This window comes from Cyphomyrmex costatus, unplaced genomic scaffold (genome assembly GCF_001594065.2).
Source record: "Cyphomyrmex costatus isolate MS0001 unplaced genomic scaffold, Ccosl1.0 scaffold340, whole genome shotgun sequence".
Taxonomy (NCBI): domain Eukaryota; kingdom Metazoa; phylum Arthropoda; class Insecta; order Hymenoptera; family Formicidae; genus Cyphomyrmex; species Cyphomyrmex costatus.
Window position 1 is genome coordinate 15,788 of NW_017277557.1, and position 16,803 is coordinate 32,590.

The 16,803-nt window shown below is 30.5% G+C and overlaps 2 protein-coding genes across 5 annotated transcripts; one reads left to right on the top strand and one right to left on the bottom strand.

The window, feature by feature from the left end:
* The first annotated feature begins 1,988 nt into the window (after positions 1-1,988).
* Positions 1,989-8,562, top strand: LOC108776131 (uncharacterized transporter slc-17.2). The gene is made up of 5 exons (XM_018542653.1): positions 1,989-2,053; positions 5,139-5,979; positions 6,655-6,974; positions 7,314-7,558; positions 8,252-8,562. The coding sequence occupies exons 1-5, from the start codon at positions 2,008-2,010 to the stop codon at positions 8,444-8,446; spliced, it is 1,647 nt and encodes a 548-aa protein (XP_018398155.1). The 5' UTR covers positions 1,989-2,007; the 3' UTR covers positions 8,447-8,562.
* Positions 8,563-9,196: 634 nt separating this feature from the next.
* Ate1 (arginyltransferase 1) lies at positions 9,197-16,553 on the bottom strand. 4 transcript variants are annotated; one of them, XM_018542639.1, is made up of 10 exons: positions 16,351-16,553; positions 16,051-16,280; positions 15,772-15,898; positions 14,420-14,550; positions 13,611-14,023; positions 13,044-13,205; positions 11,652-11,807; positions 10,369-10,541; positions 10,008-10,269; positions 9,197-9,616 (listed from the first exon to the last, which is right to left on the bottom strand). In XM_018542639.1, the coding sequence occupies exons 2-10, from the start codon at positions 16,148-16,150 to the stop codon at positions 9,449-9,451; spliced, it is 1,692 nt and encodes a 563-aa protein (XP_018398141.1). In that variant the 5' UTR covers positions 16,151-16,280; positions 16,351-16,553; the 3' UTR covers positions 9,197-9,448. The 4 variants fall into 4 exon arrangements, with proteins under 4 accessions (XP_018398141.1, XP_018398140.1, XP_018398139.1 ...); XM_018542638.1 differs by lacking the exon at positions 13,044-13,205; XM_018542636.1 differs by lacking the exon at positions 11,652-11,807 and having other exon boundaries at positions 9,449-9,616.
* Positions 16,554-16,803: the final 250 nt, after the last annotated feature.

Consider the following 16,803-nt stretch of genomic DNA (forward strand, 5'->3'; position numbering starts at 1 on the left):
ACTCAAATAGAACAACAAGTTACGATAAAATTAAAATGACAGTAAAATGAATAATCGAAATCATGATATTGATCGAAAAGTAACTTTTAACCATTATTTTAGAGTATTTTTGATGCAATCATGATTTTCTGTTCTCTCTCTATTATATAATATTGTCTTATTATGTGTTCTACTTGGGAAATCCTTTCTGACGTGTGTAATCTCTTGCAGACAGTGTTGTGCTTAGATAATTAAAAATTATCTAAGTTACAATAAGTTATCTCTCTTTCTCTCTCTCTCTATTGCTATACTAACAATTCCCGATGGCCTTGACCTCGACATATGTTATCAAGGTCATGATCCTGAGTGACCTTGAAGAGGTTTTAGCCATCGCTCATTACCCATTAAAAAGTTATTTTTGAAAATGTGTTTTACAGTAGAGAATTATATATAAATAATTATATATATAATTATTAGATGTATATTATAAAATATTATATATAAATTATATTTATTTTTATTTGATATTTTTGTATCCTTAACTCTCATATAAAACCATGAGAAACACAATCAATAAAAAATATAACAGCCTAATAAATCTAATTAAATTTTGGGTGCTTGTGTAATTCTCCGTGTGAATTTATATACTTACTACATCTTTTTAACCGCGTGCCCTCTTTCTTTCTTTTTTAATTCGCAAAAATAAGTCTTGTATCTACAATACACTTATTGTTAAAAAATTACTTTATCAGAACATAAAATATATAATAAAAATTTATGTACACATATACACATATATATTATATGAACAGTACTTATAATTATATCAATATATCAATATAATTAAATTATATAATATTTTTTTGTTGAGAGAGAGAGAAGCAGAAATATATTGGAACATGGAATATTTGAACATGGCCGGAGACACTACCACGTCTCCTAATACCGTAGTTGAGCATATCTTTGTCTTCTGATACCTGAAAACGAAGATAGCCTTAGTCGCGGGTACTTTTGGTTACTATATACCAGAGGCACACCAAAATTCGCCTATTATAACTCTCTTTTTGTAAGATACAACCTTTAATTAAAATACAAATTTATATAGTACTTATCTATCAAATACAACAGGATTTTTACTATCAGTACTAGCTTTTGTTGAAATAAAAAATTGACTGTTAAGTCAAGGTCTGTGCTTATTGTTAGGTTTGAATCATCACACTATACGTAAAATCTACAATAGCGAATGCACGTAAATTGGTCTAGCTGTTATCCTCACATAATAAAAGCTTAATGTCGCATACACGATTTACGTTACATAGTCGGTCGATAACACTAAAACGTGTTAAAATTGTTCTTTGTCCTCAAACTATTTTTTTTATAGTTACATTATTTATTGTTAAAAAACACAATTTCAGATACTTTAGAAATTCTATTATATATATAAAACTCATTTTTATATCTATTTACAGATTATACAACAATTTTTATTTTGTGTGTCGATCATATTATATTACATGTATTAAAGCCTTTGTATAATTGTATTTTTATTATTTTGTTTTTGTAATACTATTGTATATATTCGGTTCACTAAACATCGAAGTCCACAATCAATACTTTAATAAAAATAACTTTGAGAGTTGTTACAATTTTTCACAACATGCAAATTTGAGAATGTTACATCTAATAGAACTTCCATATCTTTTAATAAAAGAATTTAATATCAAAATTGTTACTATTAGTTCCGTAAAAAGCTCCTTGCGAAAAGAAATTCTCGTAAAAGATTTGTAGATCAATTGAATTTTAATAACAAATTATTCTTCTCCTTCTTCTCTCAAATCCCTTCCCTCACTTAGAGTTCTCTTGCTACCTGCGTGGGGGTACAAATAAGCTTCATGATCAATAACTGTTTTGCGAAACTAGACGATGAACAACATTCAAACGGTGATGACCGACGTACGAAATTCCGAAAGATCATTGAAAATATCACGCGAGGGAAAGTGTCTTGAATTCTTAAATTAAAAACGCAACATGAAGTTTCAAAATTTTCGGCTGTGGCTCAGTCACTTATTATCACGTGAGTTAAATATTTTTCTATTTATCTTACTAAAAAATTTATTCCACATTGCAAAATTTTATAGAATTAAAAGACTTAGTGCTATTTTAATTGCAAACTCAAAATTAAAATTAACAGGCGATTTATACTTTAACAATTACTTACATCTCAAGTATCCTTGCTGTTGCATAAATTAAATTTAAAAATATTACAATAAAGTTTTGTGTAAAAATCGCAAAATTGACATAGTTTCCTTTATTTTATACTCGTTTGTGTTAATTTTATTACAAAAATGTATAACTTATACAAATTATAATTTTATTATTGGAATTAATAATAAAATTAATTTTATTAAATTTTAATTTTACAAAAATTTTATAAATTTATTTTTTTCAAATTATAATTACAATTATAATTTATTCATTCCATTCGAACATTCGCAATTTTCTTTGCATAAGCGCGTAAGTTATTAACAATACAAAGAACAGAGGTTGAAAAAACCAATGTTTCTTCTTTAAGAATAAAACATTGTGTTACTTTTTAAACATATTTTTAATATTTCAAACATGTGTGTGTGCTTTAAACAATATTATAAAAACATGTTTAAAATATATTTAAAATATGGTGTTTAATAATCCTATAAAGAATACACTATTAAATTTTGTCATTGAAGAAATAAAACGTGAAGAAATAAAAAAGAAATAATGATGCACGTAAACAGTGAAGTGCCAACAAGGCTGCTGTTGCAATGTCTATAATAGAAAGACAATAGTTAAAACTGCCGTGCATACTAACGATTTTCGAAATCAAACGAAATCTAATGACTTTCAATCTCCTTCTTTTAAAATAGTAAGTAATATAATATTCACGAATGCCTCCAAAATTTTGTATCAATTTCATCATGAATCATAAACCAGATGTGAACGTGATAAAATATGATATTTAAAATAGGTCGAGCAAATACTTTGCATATTTTCGCGCTAATAAAGAGAGCTTAAAACAACTGTGTAATTAAAATCTCGCAAAATCTTCACGTGCACGAGAATATGTAAATGATATGATTGCGGTTTCAACAAACTAAACACATGTATAGAATTATAAATGCAAATCAAGATTTGCGACATAAAATTTAAATTTTTTTAATTCTAAAAAGAAGTAAGACTAATTTTGAAAATGTAGATAAATATGAAAACGTTACGATGTTATATCACAGAGAATATTTTTTAATAATAATTTAATTCTTTAAACTTTTTCGTACTTTTTGAAGTACATTTTTAAAGATATTGTTGTATCTATATAACACTATATACTACAATAATGCGGCGAATATATCCAAGTGTGCGCATTTCATTCTGCAAAATTGATGCTGACTGATACTTTCAAACAATTTTAGCATAAAACCTAGCAAAACTTTTTAGTTATTCATTATCATATTATTTTTATTTAAAAAATATGCATAATTAATGTTACATATCTTCTGAAAATGATAATATAAATTATTTTTTAAAGTCTCACAAAATTTAAGAGCCATTTAGAAAATTATTTAACCTTTTTATTTTTCTGTTATAAGCATATTATATTTTCAACTATTTCGAATCAATGTTCGACATTTGCAATAGATCGAGAAACTAATATGTGTCTACACGAATCTAGTAGACATGGTAATGCAGCGCATTCTGTCAATCTGCAACTTTTTGTCAACATTTTTAAACATTCCTAAATGCAGGCATTACGCGAAAACGTGTCGCGGATTCGCACTCCGGAAACTTTCTGGAAATTTTTACGTAAGTACGGATCGTTCGACAGAGGTAATCACGACGAAATGTTACGAGAAATATAGGCAATTGTGATTAGACTAAAGTAGGTTATTCTCTACTTCTTGCTCTTTTTTTTTCAAGGTAAACGTATTCCAGTAAAACTAATATATTTCTAATCTGAAGTATATTGAGAAGTAAAAAAAAAACGTCACAATACACATTAAGAAGAAATAAAAAATATTTCTATTTTGATAATATATTTATTCGTGTCTGTGCAAATGGTTTTTTTAACGTCCTATTTCACAAATTGTTTTTTTTCCATCATGTATCCCGCAAAACTGGAATTAATGTTAATAATATCATTAGAAGCATATTTGCTTTCGATTTATCTATTAACTTTTTCCGTTTCATTCGGAATTGATAGTCTTTTCACCACTAACAGTATATTCATTGGACCGTCGCCAATTTGGCTCATGTAGTTTTTTAGTATTTAGAATGTAGAATCACGTAGAAAGGTTATATGCTGAGTGAATTATTCAAAATTATGGTGAATTATTTTTTGATGAATCGCATTATTTTTCAGTGAAAATCGAAAAATCAGTAAATCTCTATATAAGTTATAAATTAAGAATCCCATAAATTTTGGTCTTTTTTAGTCCTTTTTATCGTAATCTTAAGAGAAACATTTCATTTTTTATAAAATATTCCTCTTCTATATCAAATAATGGATAAAACAGATGATATTTTCTATTATTTTTTGAATCAAATTTTATTCTATTTTATTTTGAAACCAAATTCCACACACAATTTCATGTTTTCCACATATGCATTTCGAGGGAATATATGAGGAAAACAATATGATTACAGAAAATGTTCAATCACTGTGAGAGTTGCAAAAAAAGAACGTTATACTAAAATTTTTCTATTGTTCTTAGAAGTGAAAACCATCTCCTCCTTCAAAAAAAAGACGATTAGGACAAATATATTTTTGACGTGTGCAAATAAAATATAGTTGTTTTTGAATTTAGATCTTTATTAAATAAACTTGCTTTACTAATCAAAATAATCTCCATCTACTTCAGTATACTTCTGCCTATTTAGATATTATCTAATATTTAATAACTATAATGTATTAATATTTAACATATAAGATATTAATATTTAATAACTATAATATATTAAAATATTCATGTTTTCGATATTTTTTCTAATTCAAAATCAATGCAGAATCATTTAAAAAAATTCCTAATTAAGAGAATATCAAATTATTCTCTATTTCAATCGCATCCGATCGTAGATCGACTTTGCTGAGCAAGAAGAATATCATTAAAAATTCTTCTTTTTTACAGGATGGCTCCCAATACGCATTTGGATCTGTGTAATGATGTTCACCGCTTGCTGGACGAGCTACTCATGCCGTTTGCAAATGCCAATTCTGGTGGTGCCGATGATCACGGAGCCGGTAGTCAATTACACGAACGGCGGTGCATGCGTGTTCGACGAATCTCGACGACGTCGTGATGTTATCGTTAATCCCCTTGATCCTGTCAGCTACTTGGATCAATACGTTCTAGATCTTGTTCAGGAAGAACGGGATAGGAATTTACTACATTCACTGGAACGTCGCGAAGTACAACCAGTCAATGCACGGCCGCCGGATGCGCCCTTCGCACTTTTTAGCGGCCTACCATTCGACTGGACCCCGACAGTGCGAGGCCAACTTCTGGCCAGTTACAGCTACGGCGTCGTGCCCGGCAACTTCATCGGCGGCTGGTTATCGCTGAGATACGGACCGCGTCGCGCGATTCTCTGGACGTCGATCCTAGCCGCGTTAATCTCACTGATTAGTCCGTTCCTGGCACAATGTCATTGGGGTCTGCTATTGTTCTCCAGGATCATCATCGGCGTCACTGGTGGTGTCACCTTCCCCGCGTGTCATACCATGGTGGCAAAGTGGTCGCATCCGAATGAACGGGCGCGCATGATTTGGTCTTTACTGGGTGGAACGTTTGGCACGATATTGACCTATCCGATGATAGCCGGTATCGCGGAGACTATGAACTGGGAATCCGGCTGGTACATACCATCCCTGCTGATGCTTGTGTGGACAGTGGTGTGGGCATTGGTCGCTTACGACTCGCCATCAGAACACCCGGGCATCAGTACCGAAGAGAAGGACTACATTTTAACGTAATAGTCAAACGAGATCTATTGATGCCATTTCTATCAAGATAGAATGATCTCGGTTTAATTTACTGATTAGATCCAGTTTCGTGACTCACGGTTAACTCTTAACCAAGGTTCAACTTATTTCTCATCTGTTTCCAATTCTAGAATTACACAGAAGGGAACAAGGTGATTAAAACCCGTGATTAAAAAAGTTTCATAATTTACAGTTCACTTTTAACCGAGGTTCAATTTATTCTTCATCTCTTTTCAACTTTAGAATTAGAAAGAAATGAGGAATAAACTAAATCTCGGTTAAGAATTTACTGTAAGTTGTGAAACTAGGCCCAAGAGTTAATTAACCATAAGGTATGAAACTTGGCCTAAAGTCTCAGTACTTTCCATAGCGGATATAATACAAGCAACTTGGGTTGGATTAATTAATGCTCTACTAAGGGTTAACGTTAATGCTTTTATATCGATAGTAGAGCGTGTAACATCATTAATCCCATTGAACCCAGATCGGTTCAAACCAATTATGATTAAAGACACTATGAATTTCATTAATTTTTTTTTCTAATTTTTAAAACTGAAGAAAAATAAAAAGTAAATTAAATCAAGATTAATCTACACTGATAGAAACGGACGTGATTCCTTTGCAACGAAATCGGTTTAACAATTAACGTGATTCTTGTATAGTGGTCAAGCAGGAACGGTGCGTCCCGAGAAACCCCGATGGAAACAGACTCCGATGCTGCAGATATTATCGTCGGTACCATTTATCAGTCTAACCATATGCCATTTCGGGAATCTCTTCTTGCTATTCTTCTACCAAAACTCGCTCATGCTATATTTGACCAAGGCGCTGGGATTTCAATTGACGAAAGGTGGCGCGGCGGCCGGCGCGCCGTGGGGTGCCAGGATGCTATTTGGATTCTTCTTCAGTTGGGCGGGTGACACTATCAAGAGAAGGAAGATTATTAGCGTCACCCTCTTGCGTAAACTCGCGACTATATTCTGTAAGCATATCACACGAGGTTTTCAATCTGCCATAATTGTGTTAACATCTCGAAAATTTCGGATACGAAAATACAAGCTAACAAAAAGTTTGATCATAAAGTTTTGCCCTGCACAGAGCACCAAAATTTTATTATTATTTAATTATTAATTATTATATTTGATCTTTCATAAAAAATATATATACAACACTTCAGATTTTTTTTTTTTTTTTTTTATAAATATACGATATGCTATGATTTGATAAACACAATTTCTCGTGGCCAAACTCCTTTGTCACTCTGTAAAGCATATTTAGAATTTGAGTTAACGTTTGAGTAATCAGAATTTCGTTCTTTCAGCACATTTTATACCGGGCATTTTTCTGATATTGGTCGGCTATGTCGGATGTGACTTCGTGCTCGCGAACATTTTTCTGTTCTTCGCATTGGGCTTCAATGGTGCTGCCCTTATTTCTAATCTGTCGAACAATCAGGATCTCGCGCCAAATTTTGCTGGCTTCCTTTACGGTATCATGAATACAGTTGGTAGCACTTCTGGCATGATCATTCCACCGGTAGTCGAAGAGATAGCCGGCAAATTTGGGGTAAGTCTTCTCTAAATCAATTATTTTAATGAAAAGTGTAACTAATTTTTCTCTATTGAATGGAAAAAGTTATTATTATCATAATCTGTTGATTTGATATACATGTTATTTTTCAAATTATCACCTCAAATTTTTTCCTTCATAACTCTTGTCTTAATAATCACTTGTGATATTGTCATTCATTAGATTTATTCTATTATTTCGATTTGTATAAATTACTCATTTACAATATAACATGTATAACACATAATCGCACGATTATCGTGATTGTCAAGATCCTCAGTATATCACGAATTGTGTCACTCCTTATTTGTGTGACATTACATAATGACAACATGATATAAACGGCCAAACGAATGGCTCTTTTATCTACATCTGAAATATACATTAATGTCTCTTTAACCACGGTAATCTTGATTATACGGTTTGAGCGCGATTCTCGACGGGACGAGTCTTCGAATGGAAGAGGAAGAAGGACAGCGGATGCATGCAATGTTACACAACCGGAAACCACGTTTACGCTGGAAGTTTCCGATTGCCGCGACAAAAGAATTGTTTCCTCTTTAATTTTTTACACACAAATTTGTTTTAATCCGTTCGTCCTCTTTCAATGAAATGTTGCTTATTCTTTGCATTTGCAATCTTTTTATATGAAAACTTTAATATAAATCCATCTTTTCCTTTGTATACTAGAATCCGATTGACAGATGGCAGATACTCTTCTGGATCGGCGCCGGGGTATGTATTGGAAGTATGATCGTGTTCCTCTTCGGAGGTAGCGGTAATATACAGAAATGGAACGAACTTCGGCCGCTTGATAATCTAAAAGAAAATGTAGAGGCTGGGCAAACCAAAATGGAGCCAATTGACAGTACCGCGCGGACTTAATCGAAAATTTTAAGGGTTAATCTGTGTTTAACAATGAAAAGTCACGATAGACAAGTTTAATCATTGACAAGAATGTTCCTAAATAGAGTGTAGGATACATTCGAAAAAGACTGAAAAATTAGGAAATTCTTGAGGAAGATTTAAAAAAATTAAATTGAAGATTATTTCAGGAATCAAAACTTTTAAAAGATATTTGAAATTAGATTTAAAAGAAATACCTGAAATAAAAATATGTATTTAACAAATATCTAAAATAGTCAAGCTACTTAAAGAAATACACACATATATATATGTGTGTGTGTGTGTGTGCGTGTGTGTGTGTATGTGTGATATAATTCATACCGTATGTCACTCCTTTGTATAATTTCGTTTGTTATTTATGTACTTCCATATTTGACAATGTCAAATTTCATTAAATTTACATATTTATACATCTCTACATTATTGAATAAAGAATTGTTATTCTCTTTTATTTCATTTTAATATTTCAATCAACTGATGTGCAAATATCATATGTTTTGGAATTGAGATATTTCATGTATATGCAAAATATTAAAATAACAAAAATGTATATAATAAATTTTTATCTGAACTTTTTGTATCTATATATAATTTAACGATCCATTATTGAATGCTGTATCAAGGAAAAAAAGGAGAAGAATAAGGATCTGTGAACAAAGTTATATTAATTACACTTTAAGTTAAGATAATGATTATTACGAAACTAAAATAATTTTTTCTAAGCGTTTATCAACAAAGTTGTTTATGGACGGTGAAGAGTAATGCACATAATTTATTCCGCGCTTTTTACATTATCTGATTATAGTATTTAAGCTTGCTTGCATCACAGATTGTTTTACGCCACAACACAATCAATAATCTTCTAAGAATAACAAATTCGATTATTTCTTTGTATGTACATAAATATCAGCCAGCAATTGATTTCTGAAGTAGCCATCCAAGTTCTTCCACAATATAATACCGTTCGTCGGTTTTAAATAATCACTCTCTAGAATAGCGATACAACAGCATTCTTCGCGCACATGGCATCCCAATGAATTTGGCATATTCCTCCACTTCACGTCTTTCTTCTTGCGTTGTGTGGCACGTTTTCCGCAATGTTTTATATTTCTCATATGGCATCGCAATATTCTTGTATAATATCAATACCTAAAGAACATGTTTCAGAGTAAGTGCAATAAGAAAAATTTTAACACTAATAAAATTTAATTATAAATTTAAATTTTACTAGAATAATACAAAGGTGTTTATTGAAATCTTGAAAAAAATTCTCTAAGAATTTTCGGATTTTTTTTAAACGAAGTTTTAAAAAAACAATTTAAATTTAAAAATAAATTTCCAAAAATTTTTCCAAGTCCTAATAAAATTTCATGAAAACCTGATTTTCAATGATAAAAATATTAATTCCCAAAAAATTCCACATTTTTCAGGTTTTCCTAGATAATAAACATTCTAACATACTAAATATCGAAAACTATGAAAATGTAATTGTTTGTAATAAAAGTGTGATAATTGCTTATAAAATCATCTTGAAAAGTACCTCATTAATATCGACTACACCATTTTCGTCAATGGCATTAATTTCATCATTCAAACGACAATATTTTTCGTTGTTTAGTTTGGCTAGACAGGGTTCAATGTTGCACCACACATATGTCTCCGGGCATAGAAGTTTCGATGGCTGCATTCTGGCTTTATATCGCATCTTCTGACACGAATGAATATAATAGCCCATGTAATAGTATTCCAGATTGCTTGCGACCTTGTTGAGCTGTCTCGTTAGATAAATCTCTCGAAGCGAACTGGAAATAACACATTTATTCAGAATTGTAACTGATTTATGAATTTTATCACGTATATCACAATTTAATGTAAAATACTGAATTTTGAGAAGGACAAACCTGAAAGTTCCGAGAGATAGTTGACTATATGTTGGATCATAAAAAAAGTATACGCTCGAAATGCACGACGGCAGAATGTCTATTACTCCTACTGCTACCAATTCGTTATCCAACCAATATTGCTCGTGAAAAGAGCCGTATCCATGAGATGGTCCATTATCGGGTATCCATTGCTTAAAAGAAAGCAATTGAATTAAAATATTACATTATTTTAGACCATATTTTGCTTTATTATTATGTCCGTTCTTTTCAGTTAAACTGCTTGTGTAATTCTTCTTTTCTCTTTTTCTCTTCAATATAAAAAAAAGTAAGAAAAGATGAACTGTGCAAAAAGTTTAGCTAAAAAGAATAGGCCTTTTATAATAATTATTTTAAACTAGTAATTAATACTAGAAATCTCAATGATTTTTATTCACTAAAAGAATCGACCAAATAAATTACTATGAAAATAAAGTTGTGTGTGTATGTGTGTATATAAAATCAAATATTTTATCAGTATAAAAAGCACAATTATTAAAATAAAAAAAATTCACAATTCTTTGTAATATTAATAATATTAATAATATTTATCTAAAAAATAGAAACGGTCAATAACAACTACTCAGTACTTTTAGTGTTAAAATTCTGAATGATTCAGTACACACTAGAAGTACCGAGCATTTATATTATTTAGATTATTGACCGTTTCATTTTTTGATTAATATTATATTTCTTGTGTAAAAGATAAAATTCTGAAATTTTTTGCATAATTATTTCAATTATTATATCCTTTATACTGATGAAATAGTATTTGATTTCAGCAGTTTTTGATTTTTATAAGTGTGAGGTTAAAATATTGTGGTGGTTCGATTTAAAGTCAAATCTTATTCATTAAATTGTTAAATTTACTAAAAATGTTGAAAAGAAGAAACCAAAAAAAAATTAAAGATTTTTAATTTTTAACGTAAATTCTTAAAAAATATGATAAAATTGGCTTACATGATTGTCATGATTATTTGACGATTTTTGTATAGTTGTTGTACAGATTCCATTAGACTGTTCAGTTTACTGTGTATCGAAATTTTGAATAAATTAATATGAAGTTATTATAAGTAATAATTGATATCAAAATTTAGTTCATTTACATGAAATTTAAATGAAAGTTATTAAACACAACATTAACTGTTTGGCAGACCAATGTAAAATGAAATTAAGAGAAACAGTGAGCAATGGAACATGTACCCCAATGATAATATGTATAAATAATAAATAATAAATATAAAGAGATTAGATACAAAGTGTACCTGCAAGGGACTCTTCACAAGGAAGTTGTAGAAAGCCTTTTGATCGCATTGTTCTGGTGTATCGCCATGAATCGTCATTTGATACTTTTTATAAAGATTCGCGCTCGTTTCAAGAGTGTTCAGGAACTCGTCCGACATTACTCTCACCAATTTCATCTAACAAATTTATAAACGTGAAATTTTCAATGTTTTGCCAATAAATAAGGTAATATCTGATATAAAAATTACTATTGTCATCAAGGAGTGATAATGCAATCATGAGTTCCATATTTAATTAATTATTTAATTAAGAGGCAAGGTCCACTTTGCTCCAATCATGATACAGCCGTCTCCATATAGCATTTGTTTAACTATCGTGAAAATTAGCGTTGTGTGACTTCCTATTAATATATCGCAACATAGTTATATAAATAAAATTAATCAAACATGGTATAACAGTAGATAGAAAATAAGAATTGAATCGCAAAGCTTCTATCTATTATATGAGAGAAAATCAGAAAGAAAAATAAATGTATTTATCCCTCACGTACATTACAAAATATATATATATGATATATATATATATATATAATATATATAAAACATTATTTCTCAGTATAATCACTTAACCGCAACACATCTGAGGTATGTTTTTTGTTTCTACACTGTTTGAACTAGTGCACGTGGTGCAATAAGTTAAAATGAAATAAACATATATTTGTTTCACTTCAACTTATTGCACCATGTGTACTAGTTTAGACAGTGCAGGAACAAAAAACAGATCCTTTATATAACGGTTAATAAGTTCTTTTTCCATTTACAGTTCTTATTCCATTTACAAAGAAATTTTTTATTTGTCTCAAAGCCATGTATGCACCATTCCTAAATTCCAAGACAACTGAAACTTGAACTTCTCCTGTATTCTACAGTCCCCTGGGTACCTATCATGGAACAAAGTCGGAATGGAATCCGATCGGAATTGTTCAATTATTTCCTAGATTTCTATTATGTCTTTTAGGGAAAACGGAATAATTCCGATCGGAATCCATTCCGACTTTGTTCCATGATAGGTACTCAGATTTTATTTCCGGTTCCTATTTGTTTGGATTATTAAAAGAAATCCTGCATGTTCAATGATACACCAGTGACAAAATTCAGTTGCCTTTGATTGTCCTCAGCTTTAAGGACAGCTAAAAATCTTCCTCACCAATGGAATTAGACGACTTGAGGACTGTTATGCAAAATGTATAGCAAAGCTCGGTGATTATATTAAAAAATAATATGTATATTTTGTAAATATGTATTGCACATGAAGAATAAATAAATTCACTTTTTTTATTTACTCTCATAACTTTCTGTGCAATTTATCGCATAACAAACTCAGATTTATTTCAATTTAAATCTACAAATTACCTGTAGAGGCGACTTCACGAGAAATCTCATGTAATGTTGCTCTGTGAGCTTCTCAGGCGGTACTCCGTGTATTGTGTTCTGATATTTTTTATAAAGCTCGTAAGATTCTTTAGAAGTCTTTCGATATTCAGAGCTCATTGGTGCAGTTCGAACCAGTCTCAACTTAAAGTGTAAATAACTTAACATAAAACTCTATCTGAACAAGGGAGCAAATAATTATCTCTATAAAACACATGTAAACTAATAAATTACTGCAATTAGTTTATAAACAAATCGAAAAAAACGAGTATGAAAAAATGATATAGATCAATTTCGCAATGTAATTTTTAAATACGTTGAACTTTCAATATAGAGCCAGCATTAAAACAGCATTATTTAGCAAATATTTATTATTATCGAGTTTTTGATTTATTTTATTATCTTTGTTTCATAAAAATTGGAGAAAAGAGGACCATACTGAGATACATATGAGTAAGAAAGAATCTTATTCCACAAATAATAAAGAAATAGGAAACATCTGACAAAATGAGTAATGATTTTAGAGTTTAATCATTGACATTATATTACCTCTAACTTCTTCAATCCAGTGTACACTTCTTCGAATAATTCCTCCACAGTCCTAATACAATTCTGTTGCTTCTTGTCTCTCATGATACTCTCAATTTCGCTCTGCGATTTACCTTGAGCCAGCAATTTATTTTTCTTACGTTCTATGCGTAAGAGCTTTGCCTTTTTGCAAGGTACTACATTGACAATTTCATTTCTAACGTGCAGGCTATTTTTGCTATTAGCAGTTGTTAGCTGTGCTTGACTGCTATTCGATACAGAAGTAGGATTCTTTTGAGTTTCTGTTTTCACTAGATTGACAGACAGTCTTTCATCGACTTTATCATCAACAGACAAAATATTGATTTGAGATTCGTCTTTCTGCGCTCTCTTCAGATGCTTAGAATAATTTAATGCTTCTTCGTTGCTTATATCTATAAATATTATAAAATTAATGAGCTATTCACAAACATCACTGGCCACATTTAGCAGAAAAGCACTTATTTTAAGATCCTGTAATGACTGGTTTTTATTCTCAGTTCCTTACTGGATTTAAATGTATGAAGTAGATTTAATTTTTTGTATCACACTGAAATCAAAACAACCTCAGAATGCATTTAATTTGTAATTTTTTTTACTTCATAGAACAAAAACTGAATGTGGCAATCAGTTAAATGCACTCTTGAATCATTTTAACTCCGGTGTGACGTTACAGAACTTTTAAGAAGTGTGATCACACGAAGAATTAAAAATCTTATAATTACAAAGTTGTTTTTGCTATTGAATGCAGTCACTATTATACACAGATCAAAATATTCTAAAAGGTTTACCTATATTATCTTGTTGATCTTCGTCTGTACCTCGAACATTATCCTTCGTTAATTCATTCTTCAAAAATTTGGTCATCCGTTTTAAAATCTTTTTCTGAGACTTTGATATTTTAAAGTCTAGAGCCTCGCATCTAAAAATCATCATTCATGTTAATCATATTATATTTAATATGTCAAACTTTTGTTTTATTCATAATTATGCAAAAATCATTTCTTCTTTAAATTTAGAAGTGATAAAGGTCACTTATACTATACTACACTGAATTATTTAATATTATATTAAAGATTGCTTTATATAAAAGCTGTATGTTTATATATAATAATACATATGTTATAGATTTTCAATATTGACAGTGAATTTTAGAACATAGCTAAAGTATCTAATACAATAAATTTCTAGGTTTGTTCCCGTTGTATACTCCAACATACTCCTACCATAGCTCCTACTCCAAGTGTGTTTGAGGGAGTAGAAGCTATGATTGGAGCATATTAAAGCATATAAGTACATATGATGCAAATAAACTTTATATAATCAACTTTAATAATAAAATAATATATATATATATATTGTTACATAATATTTATTGTTAAGTACTTGGTTATTTGAAATACTCTTATATACTTTTACATTTGATTTTCCTAATTTCAAATATAGCAACTTTTAATACACACCACAAATTTAGTTTTAATATAAATTTTTTTTAATATAAATGATTGAATTTTCTATTGTTTATAGTTAAGCAAAATTGTCTCTCTTTTAAAACTTAGGAAGTTCTCTTCCTATAGTCAGTTTATTCTTATTACATAAACATGTATATAAAACAATTAAAATAGAATAAAAAATGATCAACAATATTTTATACCGTTATACATAATTATTGTTGATTTTATGTTACAAAATATTTTTAAAATGACAAAATAAAAGTTAAAAAATACTTATTTGATGTACATGCATCGTCCATTTGATATATATTCTCATTTTTTTTTTATTAAAAAATATAAATTTCTTTGAAACTGGTAGATCAATTTAAATGAAATTTTACAAGAACAAATTTAGGCATTTACTTCATAATTATAATGATTTTTAAATTAATCTCTTATATACGCAAGTGTCTCATTTTGAAAGAAAATAATTACAGAATATGATTATACTTTGTTATAACTTGTAATATAATATTCTATAAATTTAGAATTAAATATCTTTAAAATGGTACGGTAAAAGTCAATGACATTTTTTCTAGATATTATTGATATTATTAACTTTTGCATTATTTGTATTATTGTATATAAATATTATTCAATTGTCTTATATTTTATCAAATGCAAGAACCTCCTTAAGAAATATTACTTACTTAATGGTATATTGTGGACAACAGGTCTGGTTCATCATGGGTTTATAACAATAGCAGCCGCTCCGCCTCCATCCTCTATCTATCAAACTTTGGTAATCATGCACTGTTAATGAATGCGCCCACATACCTGTACAATAAACGACTTATCAAAATAAAACTTAAATTTATTCCAGAGTGTTTTGGTTTGCCTTTTTACAGTTTTTGAAGAAAGAACATAGCTTGTTTAACAAAACGACGTGAGAATACCAGAGGTTCCGTGAAGCAAAGTTTTGTGCTTACCGTGACTGAAGTTCGTATTGGATTTTTTGCAGTAGCCGCATCGATACCCCTCGTGTTCCGCGTAATATTCCACGATGCTGTAAGATTGCCTGCCAGCCATATCAATGATCTTCTTCGAGTTACTTACAATTAGATTCTGTTACTATTGTTACGTGGACGAATGTTCAAAGCGTTCAAGGCCTACTCCTTGTTTGCGTTGATTCGCGTATGAAGACTATAAAGTCAAGCACCTTCGGATGGAACGGCGTCGTTAATAATAAATCGCAACTGTCAATTAAAGTTAAAGGGTTATTCCTTTACCATCTGGCTTTTAAGCTCACACTTTTATCGTTCAACCTCGATCTCGACTGTCAAATGGAATCGAACATAGTTAAACGACTGAACTAGACTGAACTGAACGTTATAACTCAGAGTCTCAAGCAAGAGAACATCACGAAGTGTCAAAATGCAATTATTAAGCCGAAAACATAATAGTACTACTTTCAAGTTGACAAAGCACTTTCAAGTTGAGAGCGGACATCTTCTTCTTCTTGTCGATTATAATTGGCCGGGTAGCCGATCCAACGGCAATCGTCAAGGCCAGTAACGAAAAATCGTAATGTGTAAACGAAACAAAGTCGTAATATGTAAACGAAGAATGATGCAATGCCCGCGAAAAATGGCGAAACCCGAACGAACACCGGGCGCCTGCGATTGCAACGTCGTCACGCCACTTTAACGCGCGTCCGGACGGACGAACGAGCCGAGCCAAAC

Excerpts from the sequence above, each read along its gene's own strand:
- LOC108776131 (XM_018542653.1), top strand. The coding sequence starts at position 2,008 with ATGAAGTTTCAAAATTTTCGGCTGTGGCTCAGTCACTTATTATCAC. Across the intron at positions 5,980-6,654 it reads GAGAAGGACTACATTTTAAC|TGGTCAAGCAGGAACGGTGC; the intron begins GTAATAGTCAAA and ends ATTCTTGTATAG. Across the intron at positions 6,975-7,313 it reads TAAACTCGCGACTATATTCT|CACATTTTATACCGGGCATT; the intron begins GTAAGCATATCA and ends TCGTTCTTTCAG.
- Ate1 (XM_018542639.1), bottom strand. The coding sequence starts at position 16,150 with ATGGCTGGCAGGCAATCTTACAGCATCGTGGAATATTACGCGGAACAC. Across the intron at positions 15,899-16,050 it reads CAATACGAACTTCAGTCACG|GTATGTGGGCGCATTCATTA; the intron begins GTAAGCACAAAA and ends TTTATTGTACAG. Across the intron at positions 11,808-13,043 it reads TCGTGAAGTCGCCTCTACAG|ATGAAATTGGTGAGAGTAAT; the intron begins GTAATTTGTAGA and ends TAAATTTGTTAG.